Raw genomic sequence first — 23,892 nt, forward strand, 5'->3', positions numbered from 1 at the left:
TCAACATGTCACGTCCTCAGCATCACTAACCCTTCTCTCTACCTCATTTATTCGCGATTCGAAAGTGGACCATTTATCATCTATCATTTGCAATTTTGCTGTTGTGGTTTCCATGAACGGTTTAAGGGCTCTTTTCTCTCTCGAGATGGTTTGCATGATGGGTCTTGTATGTAATCTTTAGGGGCGGGAGAGTCACCTTTTCGCCTTTTAGGGGCATTGCTAGCCACAATGAAGGGCATTTCCTTTGATGCCATACTGGGTAAATTTGGTGGCAGTAAATTAACACACTGTTAATGACTAATAGTGCAGTTAGAAACCAAGAAGCCCCATAAACTGTAAGCCTTTATATGGAAATATTCACTTAAACACCTGCAGCCAAGTAGCAAATTATTTTTTTGTTTAAACTTTTATTTTTGTTGGCAGAGGTAGGTAGCTTACACAAACATCAGAGCAGCCAATAAGAACATAATACATAGTTTCCAGGATACAGTGGTACATAAGCACAATAACAGAGAAAGAAGCACAGTCGAAAAGGCAACCTCATGAATTGGCAGTAGCTGCGGGTCATTATAGGGATGAGTGCGATGAATCGTCTGCAGACGAGGGTGTGTCCAGGCTGTTGAGATAACTATTAAAAGCAGTCCAGATATTTTTTGGCCGAGAGTGGGCAGGGAGGATGGTGAGGTACTCCTCCTCGCAGTTCCGAGACGATGTTCATCCATTTCTGGAATGTTGGGGGGGGGGAGGACTTCCAACTCTGTAACACACACTTTTTAGCAATTATGCAACTCACGTTTAAGAATTTAGCGGCACTTCTAGCTCCCTCAGCCACCCATGCAGCAAACAATACCCCCAGGGGGTCAGGTTCTCTAATGGTATCACAGATTTCAGACAAAGTTTTCAGGCCCCGTCCCAGAATGAGGCCAACCCTGGGGGGTCCCAGAACATATGTAAGTGGACCGCATCCCCTGGGCCACAACGAGGGCAGAGCCGTGGGACAGAGCGAGCAAATTTCGAGACTTTGCGCGGGGTGTAATATAACCTATTCAACAGTTTGTACTGAATAGTGCGGTAGCGAAAGTTCAGTGAGACTCTATTAGTGTGGGAGCACATTTTCATCCACAGCTGGTCGGTGAGTTCCAGCCCTAATTCGGATGCCCAGTCATCCCGGGCCCTGAGAGACTGTGATGGGGTAGTATTTAGGAGGAGTTTGTATAAAGAAGACACTACCCCGCGGGCCCTGCCCGAGTTAGCAATATAGGAGATCCCAGGGGAATCAGGGGGCTCACAGGGAAACCCCGGCCAGGCACCTCGGAAGGCCGCTCGTAGCGTATAGAATTGTAGCAGCTCCAACGGTGACCCCGTGTGGCCCGGTTTCCAGGTCTGCGGAGTTATGAACTGCCCGTCAGGGTAGAAGTCTGTTAGGGCTGAGTAGCCCATGGCCTGCCAGTGCTGTGTCAGAGCTACATCATGTGTGGGTTCCAGTCCAGGGAAACGCCAAACGGGGAGCCACTCATAGTATGGGTGATCCTCCGCTCCGGCGGCGAATATCCGTCCCCAGGCCTGCACGGTGGCTCGGACCGGGTCAATAGCTGAGTCCGGCTCATATCGTCGATGCAGTATTAGGGACATTATGTTGGTGTCAGATGCCGCGAGGGCCTCCAGCTAGACATGAGGGTGTGGGGGGGGACCGGGATACCAGTAGGAGGCGAATTGTGCCTGCGCTGCGATCCAGTACCGCCGCAAATCAGGGGCGGTGAAACCACCTTTTTCGTAGGGAAGTGTCATAGCAAGCCATTTTTTACGCACCGCCCCTGAGTGCCACAGAAACAGAGCGCACAGCTTATGTAAGTCTATGAAGTATTTCTCACCGGGCCAGATAGGAACATTATTGAATATATACAGCAGATTAGGAAGCAGTATCATTTTTACCAGTGACAGTCTCCCTGCCAAAGATAGCGGGAGAGGGCGCCAACGCGCAATCCTGGCTTCAGCCAATTCTGCTGTGGCCCGGTAGTTGTTAGCGAGGAGGGTGTCTCTGGTCAGGGACACCCGGATACCCAGATATTTAATCCCATCGGGGGACCCGCAGAGGGGGTACTCGGTGGCCGGTTGTGCTGTCGAGATTGTGAGAGGGAAGAGTTCAGATTTGGTATAATTGATTGTGAAGCCAGAATACGTGCCAATACGGGTTATTTCCCGGAGAATTGGGTCAAGATGGGTATTGGGGTCTCTGACAAACAGCAACACGTCGTCCGCGTAAAGAGAGATAATCTCAGGGGAGTCCTGCAGCCGTATCCCTTTGCGTGAATGGCGCTCCCTAACGTAGTCCGCCATAGGCTCGATGGCAAGGGCAAACGGGATCGGGGAGAACGGGCATCTCTGGCGGGTGCCTCTGAAGAGAGGGAACAGAGAAGAGGTCTGGGAGTTAACCCGGACCCTGGCCACCGGGGAGATGTATAACAGCTTGATGTATGCGATCATCCTGGGTCCTATGCCCATGGTCTCAAGGACGAGCCACATGTACCTCCAGGACACCATGTCGAAGGCCTTCTGGGCATCCAGGGTGACCGCGACCGCACTCACCCCCTGATTGATGCGTGCCATGACGTTCAGGAGCCGTCTGATATTGTGGGATGTGGATCTCCCGGGGACAAAGCCGATTGGTCGTCATGCACCATATAGGCCATGACAGGCAGGAAACGGGTAGCGATCCCCTTAGCAAAGATTTTAGTATCCAGATTCATCAATGACAGGGGTCAGTAAGAGCTGCATTAATTGCTAGGTTTACCAGGCTTAAGCAGTACCGTGATGATGGCCTCACGTAATGACGGGGGAGGGAACCTAGCCTGAGCGATTCATTCCATACTTCAAGCAGTTCGGGGCCAAGATTGCGACGTGTTGCTGATAAAATTCAGCCGTTAGCCCGTCGGGGCCCGGTGCCTTTCCTTTAGGGAGACTGGATATAGCCTCCACTATTTCATTCAACGTGAAAGGGGAATCGAATAAGTCCCTTGTAGCGGGGGAGACACAGGTGGTGGGTATTTGTTCCAAGAGCTCTCGCATCTGGGAGTCGCTATGTTTGGGGGGCTGGGAATATAGATCCAAATAGAAGTCTGTGAAGACGTCAAGGATTTGCTGGTCAGACCACTGAGTGACCCCCTGTCCGTTTTTGACACATGTTATTTGGGATTGGCCCCACTCCCCCCTTGCCAGCGCAGCTAGTGTTCTCCCGGGCCTATCCCCCTCGCCGTACCTTCGAGCTACCTGTGGGCGGCTGAAGTACTGGACTTCCCTAGTGGCTTGTTTGTTGAAGATTTTGAGCTCCTCACTGATCTGGGAGAGGATGCTCGGGTCAACTGAGGCTGGGTGGGCACGTTCCAGGGCACGCAATTTTGTTTCCGTGCGGGACAAGGTGGCTCTAATAGTTTTGAGGACTCCCGGCTCTCTAGAAATGGAGGCTCCCCTGATGAAGACTTTGAAGGCGTCCCAGCGGATCGCCAGTGTAGTGGACTGGGGGGAATTGTGTTCAAAATAGGTCTGGATGTCGGAAAGGATGTCCGCCTTAAATGCAATGTCTTGCAGGGCAGCTGATTTGAATCGCCAAGTGTTGATAGTAGGGGCAGGAATCCCAAGGTCTAGGGTTATCGTAATAGGGAGTGATCCGACAGTGTGTGCGCTAGTATCCGTGAGTCCGCTACCCTGCCTAGCAATGACCCGGATAGCAAGAACAAATCTATTCTAGACGAACTGTCATGTACTGAAGAGTAGTAAGTGAACTCTCGTGCTTGCGGGTGTCGTGCACTCCATGCATCGTGGATGTCAAATGTCGTCTTGTGAGTGAGCAACCTGCGCGCTGCACCAGACAGGGTCCTTGGGGCCGTGCCTGTCCTATCCATAGCGGTAACTAATATAAAGTTCATGTCCCCTCCCAAATTATCTGTACGCCGACGTATCCTAGCAAAATGGATACCACCTGTTCAACAAATTCAGGAGAGTTAACATTAGGGCCGTAGGTATTCACCAGCAAGTACTCCCTGTTGGCTATGTCGCAGTGCAATACCACGTATCTCCCCTCGGGGTCTTCATAACTCTTGTGGAGAACAACTTGAGCGCTTTATGAATCATCGTCACCACCCCTCTGACGCGCGTGGAATAGAAGGTAAAATATCTGTGAGGACCCCAGGTTGGAGCCATGCTTTTAATCAGTGGTCCCATTGAATGAGTCTCCTGCAGAAACAGTATTTTACAGCCGTGTCTGTTGGTGTATGCCATAATTTTACGAGCCTTGGTGTAATTGCTCAGGCCCCGCACATTCCAGGACATTACTGCTACAGGCATGTCATCAACCTAGGTAACATCCCACCAATGTTGTTGTAAGATAAAACAAGGGCGGGGGACTCCCTCCCAGGGGTCCCCCGATGTACTGTGGTCCGCCAATCCGCCTCTGCTATTTTCCGTAACACCCAAGCAACCCCTTCCACCCCCCTCCCGCACCACCCCAGTCAAGCAGGCAGTGTTACCCCCCACCCCCTGCCCACAACCACAAACAAATCCCACAAAAAGGGGGACAACAGGCGGTGCCCAACGTGAGCCCGCCGGCCCATTGGCCCAACGGGGCCATCATCCAATTCCAAACCAACAAAAGTAAATATTGCAATCGCAGTGGGGTGCGCTGTTGCCGTGTGGTGGGCTCTATAAGGAACATACATGCCATCAGATAACCAGCGGTGTCTAGCACAACTTGTAAGAACCATGCATAGGTGTTCAGTACTAGTAATTAGTATGTATTCACCCGTGAGACCAGAGGGTTGTATTACCATCAGCACATGAGGAACAAACAATAATTAGCATATAGCAAAAAAATGACGCGAAATATGCCGCCCAGTGTCAGCTACAATCCAAACTGGCGGCGTGTAGAAAAAGCAATTGATGTCCGCTGATGCTGCCGGATTGCGAGTTCCAACCACACGGAGCTCCACAGCTAGGCAGCCATTTTCGGGCTGCTCAACAGCGCCCCCCCAGCCAAGTAGCAAATGAAAATAAGCATAGCCTGCTTATATTTTCAATTTCAACTTAATAGTAAAGGCAACCGTGTGCCAACAGTACTTCTTTCTTGATAAAGAGTTTATAACCAGCCCCGGTGCCCTTGTTGTGAAAGAAATGAGCCTCCGTGTAGTAAGCAGCGAATTCCCTGTCGCGTCAGCTGACCAGCTGACAGGAAACATTGGCTCCGTTAGTATGCAACCTCGCTGCTGCAGGCCACATCCGAGGTTGCTTTTGCTTTCTCTCTGTCTTCCGCAAAAGCTGTACCTGGCTCCTACAAGCAGCACCTCCATTATCAGGTTAGTAGGAGACTTGGAGTGCTTATTGTGCACTGAAAATAAAAGCTTTTGGAAGCTATTATATTAATAGTTAGTTCGCCGGAGCGGGCGCTCAGAGTTAAGCAGCCATCCAACTCGGCGTTTAGTCATGCCCCCCCTTTGGACAATTGTTATCCATAGATATTCTTAGCCTTCAACCAGGGATCACCTGATGTGACAGCATCAATACCTCATTACATACTTGTGTCAAAAAGTAGTTTTGTGCCCTGCTTAGGGCCTTGTCAGGCACATTAGCACCCTCCAGGTGTAGGGGCCCTCGTGGGCCACTCTGAGTCTCTCAGCTGGAGCAGGTCCGTCCACCTAATCCCTCAGATGGAAAGGGTGTCCTCATGTAGCACTGGTAGCTCACAGCTGGCCTAGCTCTCACAGCTCTCCACTCCACTTCTCCCCTCATGCGTCCCTTCTCACATACTGAGGAAACAGTGTGTACGTTGTTCTGCCCGGGGAAAATGTCTACTCCCTGGTTGGCTACCATGGTGCAATATTTGTAGTTCAGAACTCAGTGCGGAAGGCTTTAAAAGCCTGGTGGCCATTTTGAGTTCATGCCATGTGTTTTTGGTGTTCATTTGCTGATCAGCTTTGGTGTAGGGCTAGGAAATATTTCTGGGAGCCTTTTGCTTCTTTTTCCATTAATGATTTTGAGTTGGTGTTTCCTGTGGGATTTAGGTCAATAAAATGTTTTGTGTATGCTAGACCTGCTGCTGAATGGGGTGAAGGGGAGCTCTCTACTCTTTGGTGGACCTCTCCTCTTGTATCCAGAAAGCCTCTTGTCTTCCAGAGCTGGACCAGTCGTCACTTGTTGGGTACTGGAGATGTGGGAGAGTGTTCTACTATAGGCTGACTAGGGTTTTCAGGCATCCTTTTTTGGGTCTTGGGATATCCTGATGCCAGACCCCATGTACCAGATAGGTGGGGAAACATGTTCACTGTCCTAGGAGGACCGCTGTCCATGATGGTGTCTTTCTACAGTATCTTTCTTTGGGAAGGGAGTTGGCAGCTCAAGTTCTCAGAGCGCATTTAAGCTCTAAAGGGAAGATGTCTACTGTCACTTTTCAAAGTTCCAGGATGAAAATTGCATCTCCTATTGCATCCCCAATTTCCACCTGGGGGTTCCTGATAAAGTCCCTTTGGGGTGTGTGTGTTTGGGCTGTGCAGATGACGCTGGGATCTGTTTTACTTCCAGTGTTTTCTAAAGTGGATGCTTGTTCTGACCTTTCTTGTACACAGCATAAAGCTAATATTGTTTAGCAAATAGTTATTGTAAATGCTACCTTTTATATACCTTTTATATATTCTTCTGCCATCTGCAGCCAAAAGAAGACCCCAGTTCAACGTTTGATGATAAGAACCTGAACCAGGTTTTGATGGACTTCTTTGTGGCAGCTTCTGAGACAACCATTCTCTCGCTATGCTGGGCCCTGCTGCATATGGTGTCCAATCCTGATATACAAGGTGAGAGGATGCGGAGAACTGAGGAAGGCAACTTTTGGAACAGGGTAGAACTGCATTACCCCAAGTCAGAGATACACCTGTCCTCTGTGGCTGTTCTACACACAGAGGATTTTCTTGTGTGTGTGATCTTTCTCTCCCAGTGGCATTTCATATCTTATGATCTCAGTTCTCTTGCGCATCGTTTCCCCACCTGTAGGCACTTTGTCCCTCTGTGGTATCCCCCTCACTCCTCTCTAACTTACATTTCAAACTAACCTTCCCCACATTTTAAAGGTGATGAAGAAGGCGGATGTTTCCACGTGCCTCACCTCCTGAATGGATCCCGGCTTGGCCGATGAGGGGACGCTTCTTCACACAAATTAACACAACGGACAATGGTATCCTACTGGATTTTCTTACATTAGCCTCCTGGCTAACCGATTCACAAAGACTCAAATTCTTCGGAAGCAAGATATGCCGAAGTCTGTTTGTAACTTTCACCTGAAAATGGAATTCACAATGGCCACGAGTGATATTAGCCATAACAGAAATGAGAATAACTTGTATTAGTATGATTTGTATTGTTCTTATTGGAACGCACATTTCCAACCCAGGAAGGAACCTCACAATAAAACTGGACCTGGGTGCAGATGACACTTAAAGAGGCCACAAGGGAAGAATATTATTATTTTTTTTAAAGTTTTTAGCTTTTTCTGGAAAAACCAAAGGGAGTTGGAATTAAGGATGTCCAATGGGATCTAGTTCCACAATTTAGGGTGCAAAATAGAGAAACATCTGCCACGCGTGAACAAAGCCAAGAGCAGGGGACCACCAATAATTGCTTATCGATGGAGCAAAGTAACCTAGTTGGCAGATAATGAGAGATCTGTGAACATAAATAAGGTAGAGCCAGTTTGTGGATACACTTATAGGTGAGGCATACAATCTCTTGAAAGTCATCTGTTGTTAAATAGACACAGAGGAACATTTGGGGAATTTTTAATTCATGCATGACAAAGTCTGCATAAAGAGCATTGGCATAGCCCAACTGAGAATTTATAAGGGCACCACCAACCATGGGAGAGAATTCTCTGGGTTTAAACTGAAGAGAAGAGGCCTTCTAAGCAGATGAAGTTTTAGAAAATAGGTTCCATCACGCTCATTCATTTGAGCTGTGAGAGTCAGGTCTGCTTCCCAAATAAACCCCAGGTTCCTTACCTTTCTGGCATAAAATGATGGTAAATCAAAGAGGATAGAAGGTGCCGTGGCACAAGTTGGGCCATTTAGCAGGCAAGGTGGGCCTAGCAGCATAACGTCTGTGTTAGCCTTGTTGAACTAGAGGCCATTAAGGGTCATCCATTGACAAACCCTTCCCAGACATTTAGTCAATGTGGAAAGCTGCAGAGAGGCCAAGCATGACCAATTTGTCCCTCATCAGCTGCAGCTAGGATGTCATCCCACACTGTGACCAATGCAGACTACATGCATGTGCTGCGTGGATAACTGATTGCCATACATCCAGGATACCATTTTGCTACACCAATTCTTGGGGTTACATCATGAGCAATTTTTCCTGGTGAACCATGGTGCATAAACATCATGCTGAAAACTTCTCACTTGAGTGATTTATATCTATTTTGGTGGTGGTCCAGAAAGTGCAAACTGCACCAAAGCAACAACACTTGTGCCAGCACAGTATTAGGTGAAACAAAAAATATACTATTCACAAATTCACTGAATTATATTTTCCATGGACGTATCGCGACTTTCTCCAAACAGCCTATAGTTAAAGGTAACTTTCTCACCCTTCACACCACATTTACCCCAGAAGCATCCAGGTTTGAGTTAATTTACATGAGATCTTATTCTGCAGATAGCAGTAACCTTTCGTGAATGCCTTCTAAACTACTCCTTGGCGGATGCCCTCTTCTTTTCAAGTGTCGCACCGCTTCACAAAGTTGCAGATTAAATGACCGACCCATTGGCAGACCAATTTCAGGTGACTGGCTACATTGACGCCATCAGTAACATGTGTGCAATTGTGGCCATTTACTGATGACAACTGCACCACAATGGGCAATTTGCGTCCAGTCGTACGCCTGTACAAAAATCGAAAATGATTTTGTGAATCGGGTGTATGCCCTGCTGTAGCTCACATAATGTGCGCTGTGGTGGTCATTACATGTTTGTTGGTCTCCGGCCGGTAATTCCCATAGGACTTCATGGAGGATTGACAGTCCTGTACCTGTAAAACAGGTGCAGGAAATACCAGCTGTTCTTTTGCCAGTGGAGGCCAGGTAACCCCCACTGGAAAACTTGTACTCTGCCGGTCAGGAAAGGTGCTGGTATATGGAAATACCTGCACTTTTTTCCCAACCGGCAGAGTTGTAATTCTGACTCCTAAAAAGAGTTTGGTGAATCACTCCCAAAGTGTTTGGGGTGGCACTTTGGGACAATGGGTGCACATAGGGAGTTTCTTCAGGGGTTTTGAGAGGTGAGGGGTGCAGATGAAGAGTTTCAAATTGGGCCTTTTCAGGGATTATTGTGGTGTTCTCTAGGGCTCGCCTGACAAAACCTTGTATTTAAGATGTTACAAGACCACCCATGGTCTTAGATTTTATTAGTACTAAATTCCACACATATTTACTTTTTTATCAGTGGCCCAACATTTACCACTCTGTGAGAAGGGCAAATATCAGTGGAATGGTGAATGGGACGTGAAATGGCGTCACGCTCTGTGCTACCAAAACAGAGGTTCTGGTGTTAGGACAATCCCGACTTTCACATTACTTTCCAAAATGCTTCTCATCTTTTGTTTGTTTATGGTACTGACTTATCCTAGAAGACAGAAGCATTTCTTTTAGTAAGATGGGAATTCAGTATTTCTTAATTTCAGTTTTTTTTATATAGCGCCACGCCACTGCAAGAGACACCTTTGAGGCATTTGGCAAGCGGCAGGGAGTATAAAAGCGGAATTAAAGGGCATTGAAGAACACAAGTGTCTTGAGGAGTTTTCTTAAAGACGAGATGTTGGGGTAGACCAGATTTCCGAAGGAAGTCAGTGGCAGGAGAAGACACCAATGAGTCAAGGGGTGCAGTTCAATGCCAAGATAAGAAGAAAGGAGGACACGTGATAAAGTTGACTGAGGGTGCTTTTAGAATGTGCGATGCAGTGCAGTGAGCTAATTTATCTTCGATGTAGTCAGGGATGTTGTCAAGGTTGGATTAATGGATGTTGCAGAGCAAAATAAACGGTGACCTTTCTCTACAATTCTGAATTTTTTTTTTTTTTTATTTAGCATATTTTATAGTTTACATTTAAACTTTTATTTATGATATTTACTAAAAAGAGAAGAGAAAGAAAAAAAAGGGAGAAGAAAAGAAAAAAAGGAAAAAGGAAAAAGAAAATTCTGAAATGCTGGGCATTAGATGGGTTGCATTGGCACAAATGTCTGATCTTTGGGCTGCAACGCCAACGGCAAGTCTTCAACCTCCATTGGCGCGGCAATCCACAAATCCTAAATGTGTGCCAAATCAAACTTTCTCTAAAAAGAAACCAGTGAAAAGAGTCATGGCCAGTCTTGTTGTGCTCAGCCTTGGCAAAATGAGGATGGATTGAGCAACGCGCTTTCGAATAATTTGGAGTTTGTGGGCAGTCGAGGTGGGCAATGCAGCTTGCGGGAAATTACAATATTTTGGTCCTGAACGTGCATTGGTAGGACCATAGCAGACCTTTCATCACTAGGTGAATGTGGGGGATCCTTTGGAGGAACTTGACTTTATGAGTGTCCCATAAAGAGGCTTTAGTGACTTGGGAAGTGAGAAAGAGTTTGCTGTCAAAAATCAATCCCGAGTTACAGACTTTCGCAACAGGACAGGGTGATTCCAAGAAATGGATGGCAATGTGGAGATATTGCTGGAAACGAAGAGGATTTGGGATTTAGAATAATTGCGGCAGGGTTGTAAAGGTTGGCATTATTGGCAGAGCCATTTAAACCTTTTGTGGGGGAGTCCATTGAGGGAGGACATTTAGGGTATAGATGGAATAGATGCTTGAATATAACTCCTCAGCTAAAGTGCCTTCTTTTAAATCTGTTAACTCTGCACATTACTGGTCTCTTGTCAGTGTTGGGCTGTTTTCTGTTAATTCCAAACTGGATTAAGCCAATGTGCTGAATGTGGATTTATAAATTTACCTCCAATTCGATGAGCAGAGTAACCCTAACTGTCTTTCGACACCGCATCAGCTAGTGTGATGACCTCCAGAGCTGCAGTAAACTGCAAGCTAGAGTTCATCACCTTACTAGGCTTCATGTAACGCCATCAGCCAAGCAATCCTAGGAATGAATAGTCAGCAGCAACTGTGGTGGAGGAAAGGGTGGTTCGCAGCCTTCATAACGAAAAGAAGGAATGCCAATCATTCTGAGGCAGGGATAGGATTCTCTGAGATGGAAAACAGCAAAAAGTCTGATTATTCGGTTCCATGTGTTAATATCCTCGCAAAAATATCTCCATACAAAAATATCGCCATATTTCTGCAGCGATATTAAGGTATGGAACCTGCGGAGTACACGCTGCATTATTTTTAAAGGAGCAGGGGACACCCCTGCAACCCCCACATCCAAAACCCCCAAAAACAATCCCCCCCCCCCAAATATCATCTATGGTCGTTCCTGACGACCATATATATGGCGATATTTTTGGAGGGGATAATATGTAGTGGTACCGATTATTCTTGCAAGACGTTTGTAGCCAGGAACCCTGGACTGGAAGATTGTTCCATATGAAACTCAAGGTTTTGAACAGGGATAAAAGATTCTAGGTTTGTGATAGAGAAGAAGCAGACAATAAACCCGATGTGAAGGACTATGAAAGTGTAGAGGCCGCTCCACTTGAAGTTAATGAGAATGTATTTCCTCGATTGCTCTGAATCAGTTTCTTAATCCGCAAGAAGACTGGGCCGCTAGGAGCTTTCCAAAGGTCCAGATACAAGGATGGTGGAAGTTTGTGACTTTGGGCCAAAGCTAAAAGCTATATTTCGAGTCATGTGAGTTGCTTTGGCACCTGGATCATGGACTAACACTTGTGGCGTGGAGACCTTTTAGGATGTAAATCAATGCAAATGTGTTGTAGTCAAGTCTAAATACAAATATATTTCAAGACAAAACTATATTGTACTTACATTTAACATATCTTCTCTATATCTGTCCTCAGAGAAAATCCAAAAGGAGCTGCAGTCTGTTATTGGAGCGACCAAAGTAATCGAATATGAAGACCGGAAGAAGCTTCCATACACAAATGCTACGGTCCATGAGGTGCTACGCTACAACCCTGTTGTGCCAATGGCACTCCCTCATTGGTGTGTCAAGGATGCCGTTATACAGGGACACCCCGTTAGGAAGGTATGGGAGGATTTGTTTGTGGCATTATTTATTATTGTGAAGGTTTATAAGAATGGGCTATATACTGTCCCTTGCCTCTACTGTATATGTGGCACCACCAAGAAATGAATCTAACAGTCAAACGCAAAAACACATGTTTTTTTACTCATCTGTGTTAACCGTGCCTTATATCGACTGTTAAGGGGCCATGTGACTCAAGCCCCACCCCACATCCACATTGTGTTACCTCAAAGGGCCTTTGAGTGCATTTGCAAGCATATACTAACCATCCTGGAGGAGGGATGTGTGCCTCATGTCTGCTTTCTCTATCTCCAGTGAAAAAAAACCTTTGATCACTAGCTTAACTACATCTTTAAGGAGCCATCCCTTAATATCCATGCCAGTGCCAGACTGTGAGCCCTATGAATCGCTGCAATCAAGCTCTATATTGCAATAAGCTCTTAAACCAATTATCATATTAAGGATGGACCTTCTGCAATATCTAGGAGGTCATCCTGACCAACAATGGAAGACAATTCTATCTAATGGGCTATAATAAGTGGATTTCTAAGACTTGCCAGGCAGTACGCACCACCAGTGTTGACACACTCATAAGAAAGTCAATGGGCCACATTATGAGTACAGCAGTAGCCTTCCGGTGCGACCGGCGGGATGCTGACGTACCCCTAACACCGGATCCGCCGCCTGAACTCCCGGTGCCACCGGGACATTACAAGTCCCGGCAGAGCGGGAAGTCAAGTGGGGGATTTGGTAAGTCCCCATTCCTGTGGAGTCCAACAGGACTCCACAGGAATGGGTACTCTGAAGCACTGGCACCACTGCTAATGGTGCCAGTGCTTCCATGAAAACTCTGCCTACCAGGGCTGTTGCGCACGGCAGGGTCAGATCTGATGGGCACAGCGGCCCCGGCAGGCAGACTTGTAGTGTGGTGGTCTGGAAACAAGGGTGCTGGTAAGCTTACCGGCACCCTTGTTTCTAGACCGCCACACTCGTAATGAGGCCCAATATCTCTAAAGCAACTGGCTCGATGCTGCCTCACTTTCTTCAGGGCAGAGACCCTTGGATAAAATTCCCTACTGCCACCACCTCTGCGGTGCATGGTCTCACAGCAAGGTTCTCATGATTTTATGTGTAGGCAGTAAACAGGGTGGCAAAGTCATCAATGTGGCTGCCAGGATGGAGAGTTGGGGAGCTCTGAGGACCAGGGAGAGAAACCCTTCTCCGTTATTCAGTGCCTAGAGGTGGTAAATGGAGGAACCCACTGAGCTCCCCAGCACTTTGTGGAGGTGTGTGTAGAGATAGGTGGCCCAGAGGTAAGTACAGGAGAGGTATCCAAGACTAGAGGGATGATACACCCCCCGGATAGGGCCAAAAGAGGAACAGTACCATTACTCAAGAATATCATTTGCACCCTTGTAAAAACAGGGTGCAAGCCCACAAACGCCATCCGCTGACTCATGATGGAAATACAGACTAGTCAGGTGCAGGTGACTGCGACCTTGGCTTGGACTCAAGAACTCAAGGTTCAACAATCGGAAGATCCCTCCAGAGGAGACACACAGGGGAGACACAAGCATGGCAGCCAGCATTTACAATGGGTCCCTATGGAGTCCATCTGCTTTATGCTTCTGCAAAAAGCCGGTGGGCACCATAGGGATCCCCCTCATTTGGCCCGGCCTGAAAATACATGGCATGCAAAATCTGGGTCATTTGTATGGTGGAGGGCAAGGGATGCGGCAGAAACGCAAGTTGCATTCCACCTCTCAGCTCCACCATACAAATGAATGAAAATGGAATGTAACGTGAATGTAAGGCGTAAAAGCTTTTTACGTGGGGCTGACGTGGGGAAAATCTAATGTAACCCAAGAGGGCGAGGTGGTGGGTGATGGTACAGCATGGCAGGATTCATTGCAGACAATTGAGATCGATAACAATTCTCTTCTCAATTTGTGCTGTTCCCTGCAATCCGAAATAGCAGCAAAAGTGATACCCCTGCACATATGGATCTAATCACCCCCTCTTCTGGTGCCGACAGTGGCATAAACTTGAAGGGCAATCATGGAACGCGGCTGAGAATGACCCCATTCTGTATCCAGATTCATCTGGCCTGGAGGACACTATAAAAAGTGGAGAGGCCTCACTTGATCTATTGACAGCCATTCCGACATGGACGTCCCAAAAATACTCCTCAAACTGAGTGGAAGGCTAAATGGAGAATTAGGCAGCCAAGGAGCAGCCCCTCAGGGGATTGAAACAGCTGGCCGAATGTGTGGCCCCTGGCCTAGAGCAGTTCAGACAAGTGCCTAATACAAACTTTAATCCACTTGTGATGACTGCGGCACCAGGAACAACTAAAAGGGTTGCGGTGGGAGAGCCGGAGAGCCCTGAACATTCTGGACTCTATCGTCGGCGGGAACTCCAACTAAATCAAATGGAGAAAGTCCCCTTTGAGGGAACTCAAATAGTATGAATGCTGAGATAAATAAAGAAGTACCTGTCAAGGCTCCTAGCAAACGCGCAAGGAAAAAGGTGAGTCGGATGGGCAAAGCTAAGAAGGTGGGCACACTAAATAGGTGGCTGTGGAAAGGGCAGAAAGACGATAACCAGCAGGAGGCGGTGTCTGATGAAGAATCAGAAGTTTCTGCATCTGAGCTGGACTCTAGTAGTCTAACTGTTCGGACCAGATGTTTAGCCCCGGAACTTAATCCAAATGACCATAGAAAGGTGAGCAGGATTGAAGAAACAAAGGGCAAATCGTCCAAATCTCTTAGTAATCCCACAACAAAAGAGATCAACTAATAAACCGCTCTGTACTTCTCAATCTTTTGCAGCAAATACCCACCTTGAGAGCACTGTTCTCCAGCGACCTGGATTTTGTCAAGATTATAGAGGGTTCAAACATGAACACAACACGAGTGCATTGTATCTCTGTGGTTATAGCCGACTTAATAAAATCACACTCCTCGCAGTTCCTGAAGTTGGGATTTCAACTGGATTGTGACCTATTGATGGTTGATAAATCAAACGAAATTTGCGAGGGGACTGTCATCAAAAGGTTGAATTTAAATCCATTGAATACAATGCACAGTTCCAGAATACGCTACATCCCGGGAGGCTATACCTAGAACTGTGGCATAAATATTGCTACAATAGATTACTTCTGCTGCTCCCATAACCTGATTTCCCTTTGTTAGAAGTCTTAGTATGATACCTAATGATTGTAGCGACCATGGGGTCATAGCACTAGATATGTCTAGGGTAGTAGATCAGGGAGACTTCAAATCCAAGGCGAGAGGTATGGTTAATAATAGTGGACATAGAATGAGCTGGAGTGCACAAAACCGGGATTGGATGGGCTTATTTATGGACAACAGAGTTGCCAAAGACTAGGTGGATTTATATCAACTATCTGTCGATGAAATGGAAGAATGGATAACCAACCTCGCTAGGTCATTTGCCCTGATCAAGTACTTATTTGCCTTTAAGGCTAACAGGATTGATCCTAAAAGGATGTACGATAAAAAAAATCCAAATGGCCATTTGTATTGTTGGTGCCCCTTTGCCTCCAGGCTTTGTCTTGTGCGTGGTATAAATAAAATAAATAAATGCGCATTGAGATTGAAAAGCAGAACCCTGTGTAAAGCCATAGATGATCCCATTGAGTGCCCTACAATAATCAAATGCACAAAGAATAAACATACAAATTTGCTAAAAAGATGCAAATTCTCCATGAATAATAAAACGGTCTTAGCAGGGGGTACCATAAAATGTATCCTTGAAGCATTGGGTGCATTCAGGGGTAACCCCCAAAATTCGATTCCAGAAAATATTTCGACGACACAATTGAGGGAACTTTCTGTACTAGAGATTTTACCCCTGATGATGTCAGTTTGTGTCCGCAGCTTCCCTTTGAGTTAGAATTTGACAAAGTGGACATTGATATGGTAGTACAAAAGTTTAAACGCTCAAAGGTCTGTGGCCCAAATGGCTTAGCCAATGTTGTGCTGAAACGAAATCCCCAGAAATGGGATTTTCCTTTGGCAGTATTATTACATAAGATAAATTGCTCTTGAGTGATCGCTTGGTCATGCAAACGATCTAGTCTAATTCCAGTATTCAAGAAAGACTCTAGGAAGTTACCTTCTAATTATTGTCTCCTGTCCATGTTGGATGTAGCGGGCAAGATGTTTGCCAAATTATTACGTCGGGTACTGCAGAAATGGGCTGATTCATTACAATCGTTGGGGACCTTCCAGACCGGATCCAGCGGTGGTTCCTCTAAGGCACACAATGTACTCCTTTTGGATACATTAATTAAGAATGCTACTAGTAAGTGGGCTCTTCCCCTTCATGTGTTATATGTTGATCTACGGGCGGCATTCAATACAGTGAACAGGGTAAAGCTGTTGCAGAAGCTCAGGAGGGTCGGTATTCCATTATGGCTGTTGGAGGCTATTAGACAACTTCACGAGCAGATATATGTTCAAATGCTGTTGCATGGTGGAGGGACCAGCACAGGCCCGATTCACACTAACCTTGGGGTCAAACAGGGTTGTGTGCTGGACCCTCTACTTTTCAACTTGTGTATCTCTGACCTGCCTGGGTATCTTGGGAAACCTATTTCCCACCTTGTGTGGAGGGTGTTCATGTTGGCTGGCTGTCTTACGCGATGACACTGTATTGTTCGATCACACTTATGTGGTTCTGCATTGGACAGTCAGCAAACTTTGTGAGTTTGCAAGAAAATGTGACTTAGTCCTTAATATGGGGAACTCCAAGAGAAAGCCCTTGACTCTTGAGGAACGAAAGATTGAAATGGCATTATCGTATAACTATATGAGCCTAGAGTTTGGCTATGATAGCCATGCAGAGCTCGTGACTATGAAGAAACGTAAGGCAGCATTACAGACCGCACTTATAAAGAAATGAGTACACAACACCGCTGGCTATAGCTATGCGGGCATACTGTTATTATGTAAGCAGTTCCTGCTCCGCCATAGTGTATGGCTTAAAATCACTCTCAATGACTGATTTGCTTTGGCTTCAAGTTATCGAGGGGCTGTTCTGGCAGTCTCTACTGAATTTACAGAGATCAGTGCCCATTGAGTTAGTGCACAAGGAGTTTGGTTTATGCTCCCTCTCGCCTCAAGTACTCAGGAGGAGGGGAGTATTGTATATTAAGGCACTAAAGGACCCCAGGTGCCCGCTTCTGCAATTGATGAGCCAGGCTATACATAGGAAGGTTAAGATTACAAACTGACCATATGGGCAAAAAAGAACTTAGATTTGCTTAGCCAATTGAATTGCATACCACATTGGTCCCTCGATTTCTCTCAATTGAAGGACGAATTTGTGTACAAGTTGAAGGACGTGGATTGGGTCTCTAACAATATGCATATGGAGTCTCTGCAAAGATATTGCCATTTGACTTACACATTCATGACCCCATAGAAATATTTGGCGAAATTACCTTCTTGTGATGCATGTAGGTTCCACATGTTGTTAAGGTTAGACCATCTACCTGCTGTGTCCACACTGGGCCCATGACTCCATATTGCTAAGGAATTACGGAATTGCCGTTTATGTGAAAGGCCGGGGCTTGTGGAGACTGTACCGCACATATTAACTTCCTGTGAAACAAGCATGGCAACGCCAACTGTTTGGGCTTTTGTGTAGGCATGGGATAGGCACTTGCCAGGAACTGTCATAGTGGTGTTTACTGGCAATCGATGGCAGCAGGTTTAAAATGATGCAGGTTTCTGGGCCTCTAATAGAAGTGCCTGGCAAATGCCTATTATACACAAGCCAAAACTGTTAGCTTTGCCAATGCTTGTTTTTGACAGAACTTCAGTGAAGGATATGCAGAGTGCTTATAAATCGAGTGATTGAAGGCAGGGCTGGTAAGACATTTTGATTTCACCAGTAGCAGGTTTATAACTCCAAATAAGTCATTAGCTCTCAGAAGATTGCTTTGAAAAAAAAAACTGGTAGGCACTTGAGTACAAAGGTTGATGGTAAGGCTTGATTAAAGCGAGCTCAAAGAATTCCCATGAAGAGGTGTTTTGGATGGGGAGAGGCTGGAACTCGGTCAGAATGGTCATAGGGATTAGAATGGCCATTGGCAGTCAATGGGTGGACCCATAACCAAACAACACCTACAAGCTGTATGTCCATCCTCATATGCCATTCCTCCCCATCTTTAATACAATAGTTTTGGCTTATAGATAGAAATCGCATCTAGATAGAAATGTGACTGTTAGCATGTACCTCACTCAGAATTCTGAACCCTAGCTTGCTTTGCATCTAGATAGAAATGTGATTGTTAGCATGTGCCACACTCAGGATTCTTAACTTTAGCTTGCGCCGCATCTGGATAGAAATGTGAATCTTAACATGCACCACACTTAGAATTCTGAACCCTAGCTTGCGCCGGTTCTAGATGGAAGTGTGACTGTTAACATGTACCTCACTCAGGATTCTTAACTTTAGCTTGCGTCGCATCTAGATAGAAATGTGACTGTTAGCATGTACCTCACTCAGAATTCTGAACCCTAGCTTTCGTCGCATCTATATAGAAATGCGATTGTTGGCATGTGCCACACCTAGATGGAATCCCATAATTGCAATGGACAGCAATGCCAACTAACCAACCAACTAACAATTCCATCCCTCTGCATACATCTCTCAAACTCTAACCAAACACAACCACAAGCCTAAAATGCAGCAATCCGCACAAAACATTCACAACAATGCAACAACAAAACAAACCACACATAGACTTGCACAACAGCACACGACGACTACGGACCGTAAAACACCCCAAGCCCAGCCAACGGACCCACCGGGCTGACGCGGCCAACAGCACATCACTGCTCTCTTGCACTTTTCCAGCTTATTCCCACTAACCCACCCCCTCTCCTCCCCTTTTCAGAGCCGCCAGAGCGCCAGGGGACCACTTTGGTGGTGATAGTGCGCGGTACAAATGTCCTTTAACATTAACATTAACATTATCGGTGTTGCAAGCGAAACCTAATGGCCCATACTTAAAATGGATGAAAAACAAACAGGAATCTTGGAGAAAGTCATTTACCCATAAGGCCCAATGCTAGCAAAAAATCCAATTTGAGATCAGACCAGGCCAACTTTAAAGCATTGGATTGATAGTTTTGTCAAGAAAGTTAACAGAACTTTGACAAGACTGCCACGTTTAAGAGATGTGTGCGTGTGAACTCTGCCAGGCCCATAAATGTCCCTTCACAAAGATGCCAGGTCGGTATTTATTTTAAGGCTCCTACTATTATTCTTTTTTTTTCTATAGCGCCATCTCAACACCTGTAGTGATAAACAGTACCCGCACCCCCCTGGGATCCAGCCCTTTGTGCAAAGTAAATCACTCCTAATTACCTTCCCACACAAATAAGGTTTAAGACGCACGATGAACTCAGTCTGGAAAAAAGCCAATCACACAGAATATATGATGCTTGCATTTATTATCTACAGTGTCTAATGAGAACTAAGCAGCAATTTACAATAATGTGGAAATAGAAAGTGCAAGCTGTATAATGCCAATTGTCAATCACAGATGAATATGCAATTATTTTGTCTTACGCTCCTAATAAAATGTAGATGAAGGTACGATCAGATCACACCAGGGACCCTCGCCGCTACAGGTGCCCGGCACTCCTCGGGAGAGAAGGGGAAAACTGGCAAAGCCCCCACAGTCCTACACCAGCGCGGGGATGTGATGCTAGGAGTCTCGGCCCAGATAGTGCACAGCTGGTCGTCCAGGCACTGTCCCTCTTGGTACGCGCGTCTTCCCCAACAGCCCAGGATGAGTCCCTACTTCCCTGGTCCAAGTATAATTCTCATATTAGGGGCTGCACGTCAATCATCATGACGTATCAGCTCTTCGAGAAGCTTCTAGGCTCACCCTTCCGGGCAGTAAACATGTTTTCGCTTGGAAAGTTACAAGACTGGAAACAGCCAGTCTTGGCTCCCAGGCTTCGTGCACTGTGTTTTGAGAAGATCTGACATTCTGCCTTATCAGTGCACCTGACTCGCAGAGCGAAGATGAGCAAAGCTGTGCAAAGCTGTGCCTGGCTCCCAAGGGCTGCGTAGAGCCTCTTGCAAATGCTAGATGTTTTATGTCTTCAGGAAAGGCCTTCGCAATTAACCCCTTGCAAGCATGCAGGCTCACCCAGTTCGAGAGGCCTTTTTGATGTCAGCATTTTCCTCCACGCTTAGAATAGGCTCTAATACACACAAGATAGCTCAGTGGGTTAGTGCAGGTTACTGCAAGCGCCTAGCAGCTTATCACGACATTCCACCCCTTTCGAAGTGAGGCCTGAAAATGCTGACTCAGTTCCACAATTTGGAAGCATGTACGGTGTGCTGTAGGCCGATTAAGCGTTCCTCTAGCGCAGTCATTCTAGTATAAAGGAAAGACATTCTGCGCAAGAGCCCAATGAAAACGATAAGGATGAATATTAGGGAAATCAGCAACCACAGCAATGGGTGCAGTATTATATTTAGCAGCTTAGTGGAGGAGGGAGACCATTCAGTGAATACATCCAACCAGTGGTGAGTAGTAACTTATTGCAGATGGCCAGCAGTTTTGATTAATTGGTTTCTGTCTATTATCAGCTTGTACTCTGCAGAAATAACCGAGGTAGCTAGCGTCTGGAAATCTTTCCAAGCAGTTTGGGCAAACTGTCTAATAGCTTGAAGCCGGGCAGTAATCACCCCATAGGATAGAGTCCAGTTAAGCAAATGCGTGAGCTCAGCATGCAGAGTAGTGTGAGACCACTGAGTTAAAGAATATAAGGTATGAGTAACAATGTCTAAGATAGTGACAACTTGATCTACGCAAAAGACTTGAGGATTCCCTAATAGCTTATAATTGTTAATAAGCAAGGAATGATTAGTAACTACGCAAGCTTTATGCTGATCTATCTGGAAGATGTCAGTCCCATTAATGTGATATTGCATCCAGGTGCACTCCCCTGCTACGGGATGCATGCATGGGTCCGGAACCCTCCCAGTTAGGGGACACACCCACCCCTGATCCCAGGGCATGCAGGTGTGACTGTGGATGGTGTAGTCTTGGCTGTTTAACCATTCCCCTTGTATTTGCGGAACCCACCAGGAACCATTGATTTTCATAGGCAATACTATAAAAGGACACCATATTTCTAGAGCATAAGCGGTCCTACTAACTTGCATTAACGCATGGCATGTGTTATTCATGCAATCAAAAGCAAGCGGTTTAATCCATATGTTTGCTGGTAACTGTAGCTCTGTGTGCCAGTGGGTTGAAGATAGTCGCCCCCATTCGGAGCGGAAAGCCAACACCTGCTGATTTAGCAAAGTTTGCCATAGAATGCATCGTGTGTCTTTAGCAGTCTTGTTGACCTGCCCTATGGCAGAGAAAATGTCTTCATAGCTGTAATTCTGCCACTTCCAGTGGTTGCCAATACTTGTAGCAGTGTTGCGCAGGGTAGGGTTTATCAATGGGCCCCATTGGGCCAGAAGCTTTATAGCGGCAGTGGCATTAGAACCCATAGTGGCTAACTTGTTACGCACAGTTTCTATGTCAAAAGCATTTAAAGCCCCCGTTCCCACTCCCGCTGCACCCGCTATCAAAGAATCTAACCCCCTAGCTACGCGCAATTTGGTGATGGGCCATAGAAATTGACTCCATTTATAGCAGCTTGGTAGTACTAAGGAAACATTGCCTCGTGACAAATCTATGTCTAAGTGCACTTCTGTAATGATAGAATCGTGCATCACATGTCTGCAATTTAAATGTTGTTTTACTATTGGATAATCTAGCATATTCACAGTTTCTACTTTGTGTGATTTGAAAAACACCATCCTCCAAGTGGGATGCCTACCATATACAATATTGGTTTTTGATACAAACTCCATACTACCATCTGGTAGAGGCTGTTTCAACGTACAATTGTATGAAAGGCATTTGGTCAAGTTATAGTCCAGAAAATCTTGGTGAGTACACTCGCTGCAGTTCTTGGGGCAAAAGAAACATGAAACATCAAACAAATTATTTGATCCATTCACTGAAAAGTTTGGGCCTAAGATTTCATAAGCACCAGTCATATGGGTTAGTGACAAAAGGTGTCCGACAATGTGCCAATCTAGAACTCTTGCAGTTCCATGTGGATACTCATTTGTAACGCTTTTCTCACAGGTTACGGTGCGGTTGTAGTTATCACGCAGGACTGGAGCATCAGGTGTAGTGCATGCGATTCTCAGAGTCCATGTAGCGTCTTGCATCAACCCATTCTTTACAGAGAAAGCGTTGGCTTGGCAGGCCAGGAACACCCACAGCAATACGTTTGTGGTGTGAGCCTAGTAGCGGGAATATAAACAGGCATGTCAGAATTATGCAAAAGTACAACATAAGTACTTCCAACACCTTGACTTAACACTTCCCCAGCCTCAGGCTTTTTGTTAGGATGGTGCACCCACACCTTTTTCGCCCTACTACCAAAGCCTCCTTCCCCCCTCAATGTAGTGTCTGGGGATTGCTTGCTCTCTACCACTAGGGGAACAACTGCTCGCTCACAAATCAATTGTGCAATTCTGTCATATTTGGTTAATGGTACTGCAGATGCACCAGCATTATGTAAAAGTACCGAAACAGTCCCTCTATAATCAGGATCAATCACACCTCCCAATATGTCAATGCCTTGTTTCGCCAGGCTGGATCGTGCAGCAATGCGTCCATAAGTGCCAGCTGGCAATTTGATGCCAATACCCAGCGAGATAGATTTGGTTTGCCCCGCCGGTATAACATCATCTTCACAGGTAGATAGATCAAGTCCAATGTTGCCTGCAGTGACTTACACAGGCAGTTTAGCTTCTTTGTCGGTTTTCCACATAACAAGAGTCTTTGTGGATTCCACTTTTTCACTTGTCAGTCTCACAAAGGGTGTCTGGCGATTTCCCAGTGGACGATTGTTCAGTTCAAACAGCGCTTGTGCCAGATGTTTGGACCACCCCTTGAGAGTGTGAGTCTTAGTCAGCTTCTTTATTTGTTGCTTGAGCAGCCCATTGCTACGTTCCTCCAGAGCAGAGGATTCTGGGTACCGGCTGATGTGCAGTGTCCATTTTATGCCTTGCTCTAGTGCTCAGTCCTGCACATTGTGTCCAGCAAAATGGCTGCCTTGATCTGATTGGATTTCCTCCGGCATGCCATAGTGTCTGATGAGGTATTCCATGCCTTGCAAGGTAGCCCGTTGATCTGCATGGGTGGCTGGATAAGCTAATAGCAGTCCAGAGTATGTGTCTACCATGGTCAACACATAATGCTTTCCATTCTCGGGCGGTAAAGGGCCAATTTAGTCAACTTGCCATACGCTAGCAGCTCTTTCACCTCTTCTCAAAGGGCCTTGAGGCTTCCTCTCCAGAGGGTAGTGCTTCACTTCGCAGCACACGGAACATTGGGAGGCAGCTTGTCTGGCTTGATCCATGGTAATGGGCAATTGTCTCCTTTTTGCCCATTGATAAGTTCCTGTTTGCCCTAGATGCCCTGAGGTTTGGTGTGCCCAATCCGCCATCCCTTGCAGCACCTCAGCTTCTTGCGGTGTTGTCACTGGGCAAATCTTTGCCATTTGGTCCACTTCATTGTTGAACAGGGCAGCCAGTGAGGTGTC

General features: G+C 46.2%; 1 protein-coding gene across 1 annotated transcript in view; it reads left to right on the plus strand.

Moving 5' to 3' along the window:
• Nucleotides 1-23,892, plus strand: part of LOC138491199 (cytochrome P450 2J2-like) — a 382,346-nt gene that overhangs the window by 301,908 nt on the left and 56,546 nt on the right. Inside the window, exons 6-7 of the mRNA XM_069617584.1 lie at nucleotides 6,695-6,836; nucleotides 12,030-12,217. Of these exons, the coding sequence (XP_069473685.1) occupies nucleotides 6,695-6,836; nucleotides 12,030-12,217 (330 nt within the window). The remainder of the gene's footprint in view (nucleotides 1-6,694; nucleotides 6,837-12,029; nucleotides 12,218-23,892) is intronic.

The sequence above is a fragment of the Ambystoma mexicanum genome, chromosome 10 (genome assembly GCF_040938575.1).
Source record: "Ambystoma mexicanum isolate Mex_15411 chromosome 10, UKY_AmexF1_1, whole genome shotgun sequence".
In the NCBI taxonomy this organism is placed as follows: domain Eukaryota; kingdom Metazoa; phylum Chordata; class Amphibia; order Caudata; family Ambystomatidae; genus Ambystoma; species Ambystoma mexicanum.